The 20,151-nt window shown below is 41.1% G+C and overlaps 1 protein-coding gene across 1 annotated transcript in view; it reads left to right on the top strand.

The window, feature by feature from the left end:
• The window catches only part of slc13a1 (solute carrier family 13 member 1), a 58,942-nt gene that overhangs the window by 18,665 nt on the left and 20,126 nt on the right, over window positions 1-20,151 (top strand). The window contains exons 7-8 of the mRNA XM_070901715.1: window positions 5,819-5,976; window positions 14,680-14,799. Coding sequence (XP_070757816.1) covers window positions 5,819-5,976; window positions 14,680-14,799 — 278 coding nt within the window. The remainder of the gene's footprint in view (window positions 1-5,818; window positions 5,977-14,679; window positions 14,800-20,151) is intronic.

The raw sequence follows: 20,151 nt of genomic DNA, 5'->3' as shown, positions 1-20,151 counted from the left end.
GATTCAAGATACCAATGGAAATTGACACAGGTGCATCCGTGAGTGCAGTACCGGAGTCACTGTACCGCGACAAATTGCATGATTTCCAACTGGAGAAATCCAAGTCAGAGATGCGAGGTTACTCGGGAGCGAAAATTCCTGTGGTAGGTCATATCATCATACTGGTGAAATATAAAGATCAATTTCAGAACTTGCCTCTGTTAGTAGTGAAAGGAGACAAGTCTGCCTTACGAGGAAGAAATTGGTTGAGCTCACTGACGCTGGATTGGAGTAAGATTTTCTGTGTGGAAGCGAGATTTTCATCAACGGATGAAGTATCCAAAGGTGTTCTGTGAAACGGACAGTCCGATCCAAGGCTTCAAGGCGAGTGTCAGGGTACAAAAGGACGCTAGATCGGTTTACCACAAGCCACATTCCATACCATATACACTCAAGGAGAAAGTTGAGCAAGAACTCAAAAGACTAGAGACTGAGAACATAAGAACATAAGAATTAGGAACAGGAGTAGGCCATCTAGCTCCTCGAGCCTGCTCCGCCATTCAACAAGATCATGGCTGATCTGGCCGTGGACTCAGCTCCACTTACCCGCCCGCTCCCCGTAACCCTTAATTCCCTTATTGGTTAAAAATCAATCTATCTGTGATTTGAATACATTCAATGAGCTAGCCTCAACTGCTTCCTTGGGCAGAGAATTCCACAGATTCACAACCCTCTGGGAGAAGAAATTCCTTCTCAACTCGGTTTTAAATTGGCTCCCCCGTATTTTGAGGCTGCGCCCCCTAGTTCTAGTCTCCCCGACCAGTGGAAACAACCTCTCTGCCTCTATCTTGTCTATCCCTTTCATGATTTTAAATGTTTCTATAAGATCACCCCTCATCCTTCTGAACTCCAACGAGTAAAGACCCAGTCTACTCAATCTATCATCATGAGGTAACCCCCTCATCTCCGGAATCAGCCTAGTGAATCGTCTCTGTACCCCCTCCAAAGCTAGTATATCCTTCCTTAAGTAAGGTGACCAAAACTGCACGCAGTACTCCAGGTACCCTATACAGTTGCAGCAGGACCTCCCTGCTTTTGTACTCCATCCCTCTCGCAATGAAGGCCAACATTCCATTTGCCTTCCTGATTACCTGCTGCACCTGCAAACTAACTTTTTGGGATTCATGCACAAGGACCACCAGGTCCCTCTGCACCGCAGCATGTTGTAATTTCTCCCCATTCAAATAATATTCCCTTTTACTGTTTTTTTTTCCAAGGTGGATGACCTCACATTTTCCGACATTGTATTCCATCTGCCAAACCTTAGCCCATTCGTTTAATCTATCTAAATCTCTTTGCAGCCTTTCTGTGTCCTCTACACAACCCGCTTTCCCACTAATCTTTGTGTCATTTGCAAATTTTGTTACACTACACTCTGTCCCCTCTTCCAGGTCATCTATGTATATTGTAAACAGTTGTGGTCCCAGCACCGATCCCTGTGGTACACCACTAACCACCAATTTCCAACCCGAAAAGGACCCATTTATCCCGACTCTCTGCTTTCTGTTAGCCAGCCAATTCTCTATCCACGCTAATATATTTCCTCTGACTCCGCGTCCCTTTATCTTCTGCAGTAACCTTTTGTGTGGCACCTTATCGAATGCCTTTTGGAAATCTAAATACACCACATCCATCGGTACACCTCGATCCACCATGCTCGTTATATCCTCAAACATTATTTGTAAGATAAATCGATGTAATTGGGCTGCACCCATTGTTGTTGTACCTAAGTCCGATGGTAAGGTAAGATTGTGTGGTGATTATAAAGTAACCGTAAACCAGGTTCTGGAGGGTAATGTCCCCAATACATTGCCAAATATAAAAGATTTGTTCACAACCCTGACAGGTGGTCAGATCTTCTCAAAACTGGATATTACGAATCCCTACTTACAGATTGAACGAGATGAGGAGTCCAAGTCATGTTTGACTATAAACACTCATCTAGGCCTACATAAATTTAATAGGCTACTGTTTGGAGTGTCTTCCGCCCCTGCCATATTCCAAGGGTTGATGAACCAGATTTTGCAAGGTATTGAAGGGGTAGTATGTTATTTGGATGACATACTAATTTCAACACCAAATAGGCAAATTCATAATAACATGTTGAATGAAGTCCTCGAACAGCTAGAGAAGCACAGAGAATGAGTGTCTGCTATTAAGTGTGAGTTATTTAAAAACTCAGTGGAGTACTTAGGGTACAGAGTAGACAAAGATGGTTCACATCCAACCATGGAAAAATTGGATGCGATCAGAAATGCACCCACTCCCAGGAGTGTCACTGAACTTCATTCATTCTTGGGTCTATTATGGGAAGTCCCTACCAAATTTGGCTACAGTGTTACATCCACTGAATGAACTTTTGAAAAAACAGGTCCATTGGAAGTGGTCAAAAGAATGCGATACAGCATTCAAGGAGTATAAAGCAAATTGGTAGACAGAACCAAGTTAATTCACTATGACATATCTAAGGAGATTAAGCTACCATATGATGCCTCTCCGTATGGAGTTGGGGCAGCAATCTCTCATGTATTAAGTAGTGGGGAGGAGAGACTAATTGCTTTTGCTTCACACACTCTCAGTGCCAGTGAGAGAAATTATGCGCAAATTGAAAGGGAAGCTTTGGCATTAATTTTTGGAGTCAAGAAGTTCCACAAATACTTGTATGGTCGTAAGTTTACCATTGTTACGGACCATAAGCCCCTAACAGCAATCCTCCATCCAAAGTCCCCAGTTCCAACATTAGCTGCAGGCCGAATGCAGAGATGGGCTTTGATTTTGTCAGCATATATATATGATATTGAATACAGACGATCAGCTGATCACAGTAATGCTGATGCTATGTGTAGATTGCCTTCTCCATCACAAGTTACACCCGATAGGGAAGAAGTGTTTTATTTTTCATACATTGATGAACTGCCAGTCACAGCTGAAGAGATTGGTAGAGCAACCAAACGTGACCCAGTGATGTCAAAGGTGTATGAGTATATTGCAAATGGATGGCCAAACCAGGTAACAGACAAAGATACACATCCATTCTTCATTTGTAGGAATGAATTATCAGTCGATAAAGATTGTAACATGTGGGGTGCAAGAGTGGTTATACCAAATAAATTCAGGTCCAAATTATTAGGAGACATCCATGACCAGCACTTGCGAATGTACTTGACCAAGCATTTTGCATGCAGTTATTTATGGTGGCCAGGTCTTGATAAAGATATAGAGTACATCGTGAGTCAGTGTACAACATGTCAATCAGTAAGCAAGCAACCAGTATCATTACAGCCATGGAAATGGCCTCCCAAGGTGTGGCAAAGGCTACATATTGATTTTGCTGAGTTAGAAGGACAATTGTTCATTGTGACTGATAGCCATTCGAAGTGGGTTGAGCTGTTTCCAATGTGGAAAATAACAACAAGTAAAACATTGGTCATTTTACGAAAATTATTTTCTGCATTTGGCCTCCCTGAAGAAATTGTTTCGGATAATGGACCACAATTTCGTTCAGAAGAATTTGCACAATTCATGAGCAAAAATGGTGTGAAACATACCAAGGTTCCACCATACCACCCTGCTTCGAATGGTGCAGCAGAGCGCACTGTACAAATTGTAAAATGTGCCCTCATTAAACAAATGTTAGATCCAAATCCAAGGAAATGACAGTTGTCATTGTATCACAATTTGCTAATTTTTTGATTACATATCTAAATACTCCTCATACAACTACTGGTAGAACACCAGCAGAGTTGTTTCTCAAACAACAGCCACGAACCAGATTCTCATTGTTAAAACCAAATTTGGCACAGTCCATAGAAGAGACACAACTAACACAGAAAGAGAATCATGATAGAGGTAGAGTAAAATAGAGAAGTGTGAAATTAAACCAGAAGGTAAGAGTGAAGAACCATCACCATAAATGGTTAAAGTGGTTACCAGGAAGAGTGGTGAAGATATGTGTCCTCGCACATATTTGGTAAAGATGTTTGATAATGGACAGGTTAGGTTTGTTCATATTGATCATATTTTACCTACAGACATGGAAGGAGTTGAAGGTGGGAATGATTGAATTATTTCTGACTCAGTTTTGATACACCAGTAGCAAATCCTAAATCCAATGTACTATAAACAAATCCAGGAGAGAATCCGAATGAAAGTCTGATTCTGAGTCAGGAAAACAAAGAGCCTGAAGTTGGAGTGAGTTCAAATGAAAATCAAGGAAATTCTGTGGAGGAAAACGTTCCTCAGGATGAGCCTCGAATGAGTGTGAAATCGACACCATGTTTGGAAAATTCTGTTCGAGAACGAAGGTATCCTCTTCGAAACAGAAAACAAGTGGTAAAGTTAAATTTGTAAATATGGAAAAAAAAAAGTTTACATCCTGTGTCATGTATAAACCTGAAAGTTATGTATGATGTTTGTTATAATAACTTCTTCATTAAGGAGGGAGAAGTGTAATGTCTGTAAGCTTGTAATGTTTGTAGCTCTGCACTGTGGATGTGGACATATTGTGTACTGCAAGTGCAGGGTTAATAATAAACAGAACAAGGCAGATTTCTGGAGACTTCCGTGAGAGCTGCCTGCCATGTTAGGAGCTGTGTGTGCTGTGCTCTGTGAATACATCACATTCAACAACAACATTCAACAACATTAACGTAGCAAAACATCCCAAGGCACTTCACAGGAGAGTAATCAGACCAAAAGCTTGGCAAAAAGATAGGTTTTAAGGTGCATCTTTAAGGAGGAGGTTGAGAGGTTTGAGTGGAAATTCCTGAGCTTAGGGCCACCAATAGTGAGATGAAGGAAGTATGGGATGCACGAGGCCAGATTTCAAGGAACACAGAGTTCTCGGAGTATTGTAGGGTTAGAGGAGGTTACAGCGATAGGGAGGGGCGAGGCCATGGAGGGATCCCACCATCAATGTTCCATACAAGTTCTGCTTTGTTCACCATGGCTTGTTTCTTTTAATGTCCCTTTTAAATTTCTGTGTATGTGCGGTATGTACAATGTCAAAGCCGGGGAGCGCAGGACTTCTGACATTACATGCGTGGCCGCGCACCTTAGCAGGAATATTGTCCACCATTTGCACCATTCACACGGAGCAACTGTTTTATGGAAATCATATTCCTATCTGATTTTGATTCATAAAATCCTTATAAAGTAAACTTCAGATCCCAATCTATTAATTGTTGCAGGGTAATAGATTCCATATGGCAAAGAACAATTCCTTACCTTATATTTAAAAGCTGCTTTTACCTTGATGTTAGAGAGGTGCTTGTGCTGATGGTTCCTAATACAGAAGACTCATGCCCCTGGTGATGACTCCTTGGTAAACATGTCAAATTTCTAAGACCAGCCACTGAGAAGACGTGGCTTTTATCAGCAGAACAAGTACCCCTCTAAGGCCAATGTAAAAAGCATTGAGAGAGACTTGTTATGTTAACCTAGATGGGGTAGTTGAGCTGCTTTGAAGTGCAGACAATTTGACGACTGTTGATGGTCACCATTTGATATTTATTGGTTTATAATCTATGTGATGAATTTGAGCCTTTGCCATATACCAGTGATGGCACATCAGGGAAAAAGTAATTCTTATTCCATTGCAAATTTTTAGGTTTTAACTAAGTATTATTGGGAAGCCAACTAAAAACACATCCTGTATTTGACTGGACATCATCATCACTGCCATCCATAAGTGGCAAATGTTTACATTTTAGAATTATGGACACAGACTGTGCAACATATGTCAGAACCTTTACTATCGATTCTCTACTGTTTCTGATAGGCTGCGAAAAAAGAAGCTGTGAGCAAATACAGTAAAAAGAAAGATCAAAATGTATGTAAAGGAATGTGTCTAGGTATTACATATGCTTCTACAATTGGAGGACTAACTACCATCACTGGCACCTCTACTAATCTCATTTTAGCTGAACAAATCAACACATGAGTAAATCCCAGCGTTTCTATATATTTTTAATTGAACTTTCACAGCTAGTGTTGTTTCCTTCCTTATTACGGCCACGTATTTCCTTCCTTTGTGACATCTAGTGTCATCAGTTAATATGATTTCAAGAGAGTTGGAGTGGCTTTTCTCTTTGGTTTAAGTGATTGCAAATGTGGCTAGTGGATTGAAGCGTTAGTTCTTCCCATCTTGTGAGTGCAACCACGGTCATTTCTGATCAAGATCTCAGATACTATAACACTTGACATTACTTTGTGAGGTGATTGGATGACACAGCTAATTAGAACTCTGCCCTTTCACTCGGGATCTGGATTAGCATTCTACCCAGACTGATTTCATGGATGCTTGGTTACTCTGCTGGCTATAAAAGGTTCGAAGTGAAATAGGTTTGGTACAATGTCAATCAGGGTGAGTGTGAATCCACGGGGAAAAAGTCCATAATTTGTCACTAATTTTCACATACCTGGTACTGTTATTCAGAGAGATGCAAAGGATGATGGAAAATGGAACTGCCATAGAAAGACCGAAGTTAGTTAGTTCAGGATTAATGTTGGGTAAAGCTTTCTCCATATCAAACCCATAATGTACCTGACCCAATAGTTACCTTGGTGCAAAACATGAAAGTGTTCCAATTCCTCTGATAAGCACTGATGTATCCGCTGCTTGAAAGTTTACACCATGAAAACAATTATTTGAATTACTGAGGAATATTAATTGAATGTGACATTCGGTGGCAAATCAGGGTTCAATATCCTGGTAAAGGACATCACTGAGAGGGTATGGAAAATTTTGAGCAGTGGTAGGAAGGAATATCCAGAAGTCGTGGTCCATGTGGGAACCAGTGACAGGAAGGCAAAGCATTGAGGTTCTGCAATCAGAGTTTCAGAAACTCATGAGGAAGTTAAAAAACAAGACTACAAAGCTAGTAATAATGCCAGGCGCTAGTGCGTATAAGAATAGTAGGATAAAACAGGTTTACGTGTGGCTGGAGAAATGGTACAGGAGGGTGGGCCTCCGATTCCTAGGATATTGGGAGCAGTTCTGGAGCAGGAAGGACGTGTACAAGGTCAACAGATTGCACCTCAAAAGAGCTTGGACCAATGTCCTCGCAGGTAGGTTAACATTTACTATGGGGGAGGGTTTAAACTAATTTGGCTGGGGATGGGCACCAAGGATGAAACATTACAGCTGAGAAACAAGGTGTACAGAGGACTGGGAGAGGCAAATAACACTAGAGTAAAGAATAGTTCAGAAATAGGAGGGATCAGACAGGCGGCAAATGTGAGGCAGTCTAAGATGGGAACATCAATGGACGTAGCCTGGTAAATAAGGTTGGTGAGCTACAGGCTCAAGTAGCCACAAGTAGTCATGGGACTATGATATAATGGTAATAACGGAGACCTGGCTCAATGAAGGGGCAGATTTGTTTAGAACTAAGGAACAATAGAGGAGCTGTTGTGCTACTGAGTGTAGACTATAGGCCACCAAATAGTGGGAAGGAGATAGAGCGGCAAATTTGCAGGCAAATTACAGAAAGATATCAAAGTAACTTAAAATGAGACATATAAAGGAGACTTATGACAATTGTCAGGTTCATAATGCAGTCGAGAACAAAGCTGAATATAGCTGAAAAAAGAGGAATAAGAGGGGCAAAGAGGAAGCATGAGAATAGATTAGTGACTAACATAAAATGGAACACAAATGTCTTTTAGCTATATATAAATAATAAAAGGGTAGTCAAAGGAAGGGTGGGACTGATTAGGGACCAAAAAGTGATATTCTTGTGGAGGCAGAGGGCATGCCTGAGGTACTAAGTGAGCACTTTGCATTTGTCTTAGTGATGTTGTAAAGAATATATCACAAACAAACACACTACACAAGATGGCTCTAATGTGATTTTTATTGTATTTACAGCAGTTGTTGCAATATTACAGTAGTCCACTAGATGGAGCAGTAGTACACTAGGCTATATTACACTTCTCCCTCCTTCATGAAGAAGCAACCATAACAAAATAATCATCACGCATAACTTGTACGGTATACACAACAAAAGATATGGATATTTACAAATCAATGTTAACCACTGGTTTTCTGTTTCAAAGAGGATACCTTTGCTCTTGAACAGAAATTTCCAAAATTGGTGTTGAACTTAGACTCATTCTAGGCTGAGCCTGAGGAGAGTTTTTCTCCAAGGGATGCCCTTGATGTACATTTTGACTCTCTACAACTTCAGACTGTTTGTCTGCCTGACTCAGATTCAGACTTAAATTCTAACTTTTTCTTGGACTTGTTTCTAGTACATCTGATGTAGGATTTGCTACTGGTAATCTACTTGTAACAGGACTATCAACTCCTTTCACATCTGTAGGTAAAATATGATCAATGTGAACAAACCTAACCTTTCCATAATTAAACATCTTGACCAAATATGTGTGACTACCACATATCTTCATTACTCTTCCTGGTAACCACTTTAACCATTTATGGTAAAGGTTCTCCACTCTAGCTCTATCATGATTCTCTTTCTGGCTTGATTGTGCCAGTTTGGCTTTAACAACCAGAGCCTGGTTCGTGGCTCTCGTTTGAGAAACAACTCTACTGGTGTTCTTTCTACCAGTAGATAGTATCAAGAGTATTACGATAAGTCATTAGAAAATTTTTTAGTTTGTGGTCCATCTACAACTGCTGTTTCTTTGGATTTGGATCCAACATTTGCTTGATGAGGGCATGTTTTACAATTTGTACTGTGCGCTCTGCTGCACTATTTGAAACAGGGTGGAATGGTGGAACATGTACCACCGTACCACCCTGTTTCACACTGTTTCTGCTTGTGAATTGTGCAAATTCTTCTAAGCAAAATTGCGCCCCATTATCTTACACAATTTCTTCTGGGAGGCCATACAAAGAAAACAATCTTTGCAAATTGTCTAGTGTTTTACTTGTTGTTATTTTCCACATCTGAAACACATCTACCCACTTCGAAGACTATCGATCACAATGAACAATTGCTGTCCTTCTAGCTCAGCAAAATCTACCCTCCACCAAAATCCACCATCAAAATGTAACCTTTGCCTGGGAGACCATTTCCATGGCTGTAATGGTACTGATGGTGGTTTCTTGCTTACCGATTCTCGTTTTGTACATTGACTAACGATGTACTCTATATCTTTATCCAAACCTGGCCACCATAAGTAACTGCGGCAAAACTCTTGATCAAGCACATTCCCAGGTGTTGGTCGTGAAGATCTCCTAATAATTTGGACCTGAACTTATTTGCAATAATTATTCTTGCATCCCACATGATACAATCTTTATCCACTGATACTCCATTCCTATGAATGAAGTATGGATAAATATCTTCCTCTGATACCTGGTTTGGCCAGCCATTTGCTATGTAATCATATCCCTTGAACATAACTGAGTCACATTTGGTTGCTCTACAAATCTCTTCCACTGTGACTGGCAGTTCATCAATGTATGAAAAATAGAACACTTCTTCCCTATTGAGTGTAACTTTTGATGGTGATTGCAACCTTATTATTATCAGCTGATCATCTATATTCAATGTCATACGTATATGTTGACAAAATCAAAGCCCATCTCTGTATTCAGGCTGTAGCTAAGGTTGGAACTGGGGACTTTGGATGGAGGATTACTGTCAGGGGCTTATGATCAGTAACGATGGTAAACTTATGACCATACAAGTATTTGTGGAACTTCTTGACCCCAAAAATCAATGCCAAAGCTTCCATTTTGATCTGCGCATAATTTCATTGGCACTAAGAGTGCGCAAAGCAAAAGCAATTGCTTTCTCCTCCCCACTATGTAGTACATGAGAGATCACCGCCCCAACTCCATATGGAGAGGCATCACCTGCTAGCTTGATCTCCTTAGATACGTCACAATGAACTAACATGGTACTCTCTACTAACTGGCTTTTACACTCCTTGAATTCTGTGTCGCATTCTTCAGACCACTTCCACTGGACCTGTTTTTTCAACAGCTCATTCAGTGGATGTAACACTGTAGCCAAATTTGGTAGGAACTTCCCATAATAGTTTAAATAACCCCAAGATGATCGGAGTTCAGTGACATTCTTGGGAGTGGGTGCATTTCTGATTGCATCCAGCTTTCCCTTAGTTGCATGTAAATCATCTTTGTCTACTCTGTGCCCTAAGTATTCCACTGAGCTTGAAATAACTCACACTTATGAGATCACTCGTATTCTGTGCTTCTCTAACTGTTTGAGCACTTCATTCAATACATTATTATGGATTTGCCTGTTTGGTGCTGAAATGAGTATGTCATCTAAATAACACACTATCCCTTCATTGCCTTGCAAAATCTGGTTCATCGCCCCTTGGAATATGGCAGGGGCAGAAGACACTCCAAATGGTAGCCTATTAAATTGATACAGGCCTAGATGAGTATTTATAGTCAAGCATGACATGGACTCCTCATCTAGCTCAAGTTGTAAATCAGCATTTGTAAGATCTAACTTTGAGAAGATGTGACCACCTGTCAGTGTTGTGAACAAATCTTCTACATTGGACAATGTATTGGGCAGATTACCCTCTAGTACTTTGTTTACGGTTACTTGATAAGCATCACACAACCTTACCTTACCATCAGACTTAGGTACAACAACAATGGAGCCCAATTACTTAAATCTACTTCGGAGATAATGTTCTCAATTTCTAGTCTTTTGAGATCTTGCTCAACTTTCTCCTCGAGTGCATATGGTACGGGACGTAGCTTCCAGTAAACTGGTCTAGCATCCTTCTGCACTCTGATACTCACCTTGAAGTCTTGGATCAGTCTGCCTGTTTCACAGAACATCTTTGGATACTGTTTTATGACATCATTTTTTGATGCAAATTTTGTTTCCACACGAAAAGTCTCATTCCAATCCAGCTTCAGTTAATGCAACCAATTTCTACCTATCAAGGCAGGCTTGTCTCCTGCCATCCATATGAGAGGCAAGCTCTGAAACTGATCCTTGTATTTCACCTGTATGGTGATGCGTCCTACCACAGGAATTTGCTCTCCTGAGTAGCCTCGCAGCTCTATCTTCGATTTCTCCAGTCGAAAATCACTCAACTTATCAAGATATAACGATTATGGATCTACGCTCATGGATGCACCAGTGTCGATTTCCATGGGTATCTTGTTTCCTGCAATGTCTACTTGGATGATGATACATCGTGAATCATTGTTAGTTACCCTCGTGCTCCTGATGACGTGTATTTCCAAAACCTCCTTATCTTGTTACTTCTCTTCAATGCTATGTAGTCTCTGATGATTTCTACTTATAGCATTGAAAGTTGGTTTACCCCTCAGTCGTTATGCCTTTGCAAGATGCCCAGTTTTCTTGCAGTAGAAACACTCTGCCTTCACATAGGGACAGCTTTGAGCAATGTGTTGTCTCAGGCACTGATAGTACGACTTCAATATATTATTACCTTGGTCAGTTGCTGAGGTCTTGGGGCCCAACTGCCTTTTTCTTTTAACCTGCAGGTCATTCACCTCATTGATGACTGGAAATGGCACAAAATTCTCGGGAGTACTGGCCGGCCATATCCATCGACATAGCTGTCTGATAAGCTAAATCAAAAGTCAAGTTAAGGATTGTCAACAACTTTCTACTGATTGCTTCATTTTTCATCCTACAAACAAAGTGGTCACACAATACTCGATGAAAGTTTCCGAAATTACAGTGAATGGATAGCTTTTTTAAAGCTACAATGCACTCATTGATACTCTCATCAGTTATTTGATCTCGTATTTCAAAATTATAACTTTCAGCAATTTCCAGGGACTCAGGATTGTAATGCTGTTCTAACTTGGTTAGAATCCCCTTCAGTGGCATGTCCTTTGGCTTGATGGGAAGAAGCACATTTTTTAGGTTTTCATACACCTCGAGGCCTGCTTCAGTCAAGAAAATAGCCTGTATCCCTTCTAAATCCACCCGGTTATGGTTTTCATCATCGGGGACTTCGACGATACTATTCTTGGTGAAATACATTTCTAGCCACTCCACATATGCTCTGAAAGTCTCTCACCCAAGCACCCTATTATTCCCATAGGCACGGCCATCTGGACTCTAGCAATTCAGCCAAGTGTGCTTGTGATTTACCTTGGATTTTTAGCTGTGTTGGAAAAGCAAAGAACCTCGCAAACCAACCACTCTGTTGGTTGACTGGATCATTCACCAACAAAACTTTCAGCTAGGGTATCCAGAAATCCTATCCTACATCGGCAATGTGATATATTCTTTACAAAATCACTAACAAACAGACTACACACGATGGCTCCATCATGTGACTTTTATTGTATTTACAGCAGTAGTTACATTACCACAGTAGTCCACTGGGTGGAGCTCTATTACAGTCTTCATTAGAGAAGAGGATGCTGCCAATGTAGCATTAAAGGAGGAAGCAGTTGCACTATTGAGTAGCATAAAAATAGACATAGAGGAGATACTTAAAAGGTTGGCAGTCCTCAAAGTGGAAAAGTTATCTGCTCCAGATAGGATTCATCCTTGGTTACTGAGGAAACTAAGGGTGGAAATTGTGGAGGGCCTGGCCACAATCTTCCAATCTTCCTTAAATATGTAGGCAATGCCAGAGGACTGGAGGATTGTAAACAGTACATCCGTGTTTAAAAAACAGTAGAGGGACGGGCCAGTCAGCCTAACGTGGGGAAACTTTTAGAAACAATAATCTGGGACAAAATTAATTGGTATTTGAAAAAGTATGGGCTGATAATTGCAAACCAGTATGGATTTGTTAAAGGCAAATTGGGTTTAACTAACTTGAGTTATTTGAGGAAGTAACGGAGAAGGTTGTTGAGGGTAGCACAGTTGATGTTCTGTATATGGACTTTGAAAAGGCTTTTGACAAAGCACCAGTAGACTTGTTAGCTAAATTAAAGCCCATGGGATTAAAGGAACAGTGGCAGCAAGGATACAAAATTGGTTTATGGACAGAAAGCAGAGAGTAGTGGTGAACGGTTGTTTTTCAGACTGGAGAGAGGTATACAATGGTGTTCCCCAGGGGTTGGTATTAGGACCACTGCTCTTTTTGATATATATTAATTACCTGAACTTGGGTATACAGGGCATAATTTCAAAGTTTGCAGATGACATGAAACTCGAAAATGTAGTAAACAATGAGGAGGATAGTAATAAACTTCAGGAAGGCATAGACAGACTGTGAAATAGGCAGACATCTGGCAGATAAAATTTAGTGCAGGGGCGTGTGAAGTGATATATTTTGGTTGGAAGAATGAGAAGAGTCATTATGAACTAAATGGTACAATTTTAAAGAGATTGCAGGAACAGAGAGACCTGGGGGTGTATGTAAACAAGTCTTTGAAGGTGGCGGGACAAGTTGAGAAGGTTGTTAAAAAAGCTTACGGGATCCTTGGCTTTATAAATAGAGAAATAGAGTACAAAAGCAAGGAAGTTATACTAAACCTTTATACAACACTGGTTAGCTTTTAGCTGGAATATTGTGTTCATTTCTGGATACCACACTTTAGGAAGGATATCAAGGCCCTGGAGAGGGTACAGAAGAGATTTACTAGAATTGTACCAGGGATGAGGGACTTCAGTTATGTGGAGAGACTGGAGAAGCTGGGGTTATTCTCCTTGGAGCAGAGAAAGTTGGGAGGAAATTTGATAGAAAAGTTCAAAATCATGAATGGTTTTGATAGAGTAAATAAATAGAAATCGCTTCCAGTGGGAGAAGGGCCGGTAACCAGAGGACACAGATTTAAAGTAATTGGCAAAAGCACCAGAGGCGACATGAGGAAACCTTTTTTTACACAGTGAGTTGTTGTGATCTGGAATGCACTGCCTGAAAGGGTGGTGGAAGCAGATTCAGTAGTAACTTTCAAAAAGCGAATTGGATAAATACTTAAAGGGAAAAAGATTACAGGGCTATGGGGAAAGAGCAGTAGAGTGGGATTAATTTGATAGGTCGACCAAACAGCCAGCACAGACACAATGGGCAGAATGGTCCCCTTTTGTGCTGTTATTATTCTATGATTCAATGTGTCCCGGTACTGCTCAGCTTCGATTAATCCATGCTAACAATGACATTTACCTGTCTGGTTCAGTCAGTTCTGTTTAATATCACTTCACAGCTCTGAAATTGAATACAAGTGTGAAAGCATGTGAAACTATTCAAAAATAGAAATAAATCTAAATGCTGGTATGTTCATGGCATAAATCAGAAATTGAATGTTGACACATAGGATGCGAAACAGTGGAACAAAAAGAAAGCACTTGCATTTATATAGTACCGTTCACATCCTCAGGAGGTCCCAATATGCTCAATAGCTAATGAATTATTTCCTGATTTCCGCATTTACGCATGTGCTCATGCCAGAAGTTGCTGTCCGATTTATTGTATAATAACGGTGAGCGCTGATAACCTTTCTAACTACAGCAAAATGTCGGCCAATATTATTATTAATAATATTGTCAGGCAGACTTGCTTCCTTTTGCCATCCTTGATAATTTAATCTGGTCAGGACTTTAAGAGAAAGTTACAGTTTGCAAGGTAGAATTCCACCGGAAATATCTGAACAAAAAGAGTCAGTTACGTTAAGCGCACTTTCATTCTGACTGAATAGCACTTTGTTGCTTTCACGTCCTAATAATGTCATTTCTCATTCAGGCGCTATCCAGATTGCCACTGTATAAACTTTGGGTCTTGGTTCGTGCTGGTGTTCCCCATGACTGTGATCATTCTGCTTTTATCCTGGGTCTGGCTACATGTGATTTACTTTGGCTTCAAGTAAGTAAACTGTTTTAAATTGCAGTCAGTTCCACTGAAGTGAATATCTGTCGAATAAATACTTCTGTTTATTGAATTGGGAAAAAATTATTTTGTATTCACACATGTAGCAAGAATTGTTGTTAACTGACTAATTTTCGCACAAAGTGGATGCTTTTTTCTCATGGATGATATATTTTACAATATTTACAATCCAAGTTATATCAATCTCCTATTAAAACATGTTTCATTCTTTCTAATATCTAAGCAGTCTCAAACAAGTTAGAAGTAGCTTAATGAGAACTCATCAATATACATTAACTCCAGTTTCAGAAGTACATGCTGCTACTGCGCATGGCCCTGAAATTCCGTTTTGGCCTTCCCGCGGGCATTTTAGAGAAAAAATACGCACCTACCTTAAGCTGCTGCCCACGTTCGACTTTCCGATGCTGAGGCCTCTCCTGACTGCCAGTCACAGCGCATGCACGTCGACACGTGCGCAGGCCTCGAGCTGGAGTCACATGCCTCTGGGCAGCCAATCAGGTAAAGTATCATAATAATAGGTGTTCTGCAGGGTCCTAAACTCATTACTATGATTGTGATGGAGCCCAAAACACCCAAAACACAGCCCCAAACACCCAAAACACTAATAAAAAATAGAAAATAATTACACTACATTCATTTAAATTAAAGTTATTAATGTCTTTAAAAAAATAATTTCCCTTTTTTTTAAAGTTTTTTAAAATAAACTCACTGTTGTGGGGAGGGTTTTTAATAAAAATATGTTTTAATAACTTTATTTTTATATGCTTTTGTGTGTTTTAAAACACTTGTGCCTGTAAAAGTAGGCTATGCGCCTGCTTTTTCAGGCGCAAGATTTTTGAGGACATTTGTAAGCGTAAATATTGGAAATTTCCACTTACAAGTGTCCTCGCTCCCGAGATGCGGCCATCTGTCAAACCAGAAACTTGACAGATCGGAAATGCCGGTTTCCAGCGCATGCGCATTGAGCACTGGAAACTGGCTTTTCCGATGTCTTCCCGGGTCCATCGGAACTCGATACGGACCTGGGGAGGCCAGAATTTCAGGGCCATTATGTTGCAATGCACTTTTTTAAGCAGATGTCTCAAAGTGCTTTACTGAGAAGACACAAGCAAGGTGGTAAAGGGATAAAGAGGGGTGGGTGCTCAAAAGCTCCTTAACACCTCATTTTACTCATTTTCAGCCCTTCCCTTTCTCATCCGTTTACTTCTGGAGAGAAATCTGCTTTCCCCATTTACTTTGATTTCCTTTATACTTCAATTTGAGTTCTGGTTCTACACTTTCTCAAATCCAACCAAACTTACTGACTCTTCAAATCTGTCGTCGTCATATCTTCATACGAACAAACATTTACCTGCACATTGTGCATACTATTGAAGAACCATATTCTACCTGATCACAGATTTGTCGGGGCTGAAATTCAGCCTTACTGTCGGAAAGCGACGGCCACTTGGTGGAGTCAAATGACCACCGATTTGGAGTCGAATGGCCACCGCCAGCAAAATTCACCTCTGGGGGGTTTTCTGGCAGTCTCCACTTCCGTCCCGCTGCTGCCATAATCAAAGTGCGCACTGGCGATCTCCCGCACCTCCAGCCAAATTCACCCAAAAAAATCTTTGATCCGCCGCGCGGTGCCCCCTGCCTTGTTAGTTTAAACCCTCCCCAACAGCACCAGCAAACACTCCACCAAGACATTGGTTCCGGTCATAAATGCTTCAGATTAGAATCTAAATATGATTAATTTGAATAAGAATGCATTTGATCACTAAAAAAAATATACCCCGAAACTACACAATGGGTTAATAATGTGCTGTCTGAAAATCCTTTATCCATTATTTAGTGGAGACGTTAATCTGTTTAAATGAAGTGGGTTATTGGCGCCGCTAGATTAGCAGACAAATGAATTTCAGATGAATGAGTGAAGCATTTCTGTGCCTTTATCACACAGCATCATTTCAATAGTTTATTATATCAGTGTCTCACCCCATGGGTCCAAGCTTCTTGTACTCCTCTTCAATCATTTTTATTGATGCTTTCTCTCTGCTATCCTGTTCTTTGCCAAAATCAAATGTGTCTGAAAAGCTGTTATATTTTAGAGAAGTTAGATTGCTTAATACTGCAAGTTTGACGTTGTGTCGAAAATAAGCTGACAAGCTGCTATCGACAATATTAATGGGCAAAGCCATAAGGCATTGCTCTGTCCTCAATGTTAGCAGAGGCAGTAACATTTCAAATAAATAAGTTAGCCCTTAAGTTAAAATAACAGATAAAGGAATGTGAGAGAAATGCCATAAGCATTTGTTTGTTATTTTAACCATCAGTAATTTGTAGGATTATGAGGTTTTGTAATGGGATGAACAGTGTGTGTGTGATCTGATATGAGTGGGACATTGATCATAACTGTTGTGTATGAATGCCTGTTTACTGTGTGATGTCTGTAACACTGTTATGCAACACTAAATGCACCCTTACACTGTACACACCTCACCTGTACACCAGAGGGTGCTGCGGCTGGAGACTTAAGGGTTACCTGCACACTGCATAAAAAGGAACTCACAGCTTGTTGTCCTCACTTAGCTGCTGCAAATAAAGGACTACAGGTCTTCACAGTATAAGTATTATATCCTGCCTCGTGGAGTCATTAAAGGTGCCTACATACACTACAATAACGTCACAGGGTAGAAATTCAGGCCCGCCAGAAACCTGGCGCACCTACCGTTTTTAAAGTTTTTTTTGCCACACTGGATGAGGTGGCCTCTTTCGTGAAATTTTGCTCTTGGGCATTTTTTTCAGGCGGATCGGAAGTCGGTCATAATGGGTTGGAAGTGGGGCTGTAAGCAGAAGATCGACAATGAGAGGGGCAGAAATGGAGACGGGACCGAGTCTCCGCTGCTGTCATTCATCAGCGGAGCGGTGATGATGCCATGACACACGTGTGTCACTACGGCTCTCCCCTTCACTTAAAGGGGAGAGCCTTCGCCATTTTTTAAAACTTCAGTCCACTGGGCCACCAGAGAGGGTTTCGACCAGGCCAGCGGCCTGGCACCCAAGAGGGGGTGCCAGGCTGCCTGTTGGCGACCTGGCCGAATCCAGAGGCATAATTGTTGGCCCGACTTGGCAGTCGGCCGACAAAAAAAAACATGGCAGCCACGGCAGTGCGCCCTCCCCTTGAATAACCTTTGCATTGCCATGTCACACACACTTCCAATAAGGTGCACCGACAGAAAAAGCTATGCAGGAAGGCAGGGGGAAGTAAAAAGGGGACAGAAGCAAAAGGTAGGAAGGAGAAAAGCAAGAGTGGAAGGCAGAGAAATCAAGGGCAAAAATCAAAAAGGGCCACATTACAACATAATTCTAAAAGGACAAAGAGTATTAAAAAAACAAGCCTGAAGGCTCTGAGTCTCAATGCGAGGAGCATTCGTTATAAGGTGGATGAATTGACTGCGCAGATAGCTGTTAATGGATAGGATGTAATTGGGATTACGGAGACATGGCTCCAAGGTAACCAAGGCTGGGAGCTCAACATCCAGGGGTATTCAATATTCAGGAAGGATAGACAGGAAGGAAAAGGAGGTGGGGTAGCGTTACTGGTTAAAGAGGAGATTAACGCAATAGTAAGGAAGGACATTAGCGTGGATGATGTGGAATCTATATGGGTAGAGCTGCGAAACACCAAAGGGCAGAAAACATTAGTGGGAGTTGTGTACAGACCATCAAACAAAAGTAGGGAGGTTGGGGATGGCATCAAACAGGAAATTAGGGATGCGTGCAATAAGGGTACAGTAGTTATCATGGGTGACTTTAATCTGCATATTGATTGGGCTAACCAAACTGATAGTAATACTGTGGAGGAGCATTTTCTGGAGTGTATAAGAGGTGGTTTTTTAGACCAATATGTCAAGGAACCAACTAGAGAGCAGGTCATCCTAGACTGGGTCTTGTGTAATGAGAGAGGATTAATTAGCAATCTGGTCATGCGGGGCCCCTTGGGGAAGAGTGACCATAATATGGTAGAATTCTTCATTAAGATGGAGAGTGACACAGTTAATTCAGAGACTAGGGTCCTGAACTTAAAGAAAGGAAACTTCGACGGTATGAGACATGAATTGGCTAGGATAGACTGGAGAATGATACTTAAAGGGTTGACAGTGGATAGGCAATGGCAGACATTTAAATATCACATGGATGAACTACAACAATTGTACATCCCTGTGTGGCGTAAGAATAAAAAAGAGAAGGTGGCTCAACCGTGGCTAACAAGGGAAATTCAAGGAAAAGGCATATAAATTGGCCAGAAAAAGCAGCAAACCTGAGGACTGGGAAAAATTTAGAATTCAGCAGAGGAGGACTAAGGGTTTAATTAGGAGGGGGATAATAGAGTATGAGAGTAAGCTTGCAGGGAACATAAAAACTGACTGCAAAAGCTTCTATAGATATGTGAAGAGAAAAAGATTAGTGAAGACTAATGTAAGTCCCTTGCAGTCAGAATCAGGGGAATTCATAATGGGGAACAAGGAAATGGAAGACCAATTGAACAAATACTTTGCTCTGTCTTCACTAAGGAAGACACGAATAACCTCCCGAAAATACAAGGGGACCAAGGGTCTAGTGAGAAGGGGGAACTGAGGGAAATCCTTATTCGTCAGAAAATGGAGTTAGGGAAATTGAAGTGACTGAAGGCCGCTAAATCCCCAGGGCCTGATAGTCTGCATCCCAGAGTACTTAAGGAAGAGGCTCTAGAAATAGTAGAAGCTTGGTGGTCATTTTCCAACATTCCATGGACTCTGGTTCAGTTCCTATGGATTGGAGGGTAGCTAATGTAACCCCTCTTTTTAAAAAAGGAGGGAGAGAGAAAACGGAATTATAGTCTGGTTAGCCTGACATCGGTGGTGGGGAAAATGCTGGAATCAATTATTAAAGATGTAATAGCAGCGCATTTGGAAAGCAGTGATGGGATCGGTCCAAGTCAGCATGAATTTATGAAAGGGAAATCATGCTTGACAAATCTTCTAGAGTTTTTTAAGGATGTAACTTGTAACGTGTGTTGTGTATCTGTAAAGCATGCACTCCCATGTTCCGCCACCAGGGAGCTCATCCCCTGAAGTCCCAAGGGATCCCAGCATCCCTTGGGAGCACTGTATATAAGCCGGCCCCTAAGGCCTGTTCCTCACTCTGGAGTGTCTTATTAAAGACTGAGGTCACTGTTACTTTAACCTCCCTGTGTGCAGTCTCATCTGTGTTCGGAACACAATAACTGGTGATGAGGATGGGATGCACAATAGAGTGGATAAGGGAGAACCAGTGGATGTGGTGTATTTGGGCTTTCAAAAG

Source organism: Pristiophorus japonicus, chromosome 15, assembly GCF_044704955.1.
Source record: "Pristiophorus japonicus isolate sPriJap1 chromosome 15, sPriJap1.hap1, whole genome shotgun sequence".
NCBI classification, from domain to species: Eukaryota; Metazoa; Chordata; class Chondrichthyes; family Pristiophoridae; genus Pristiophorus; species Pristiophorus japonicus.
Note: the sequence above shows the minus strand (reverse complement) of the source record. Positions and strands in the feature narration are given on the sequence as shown.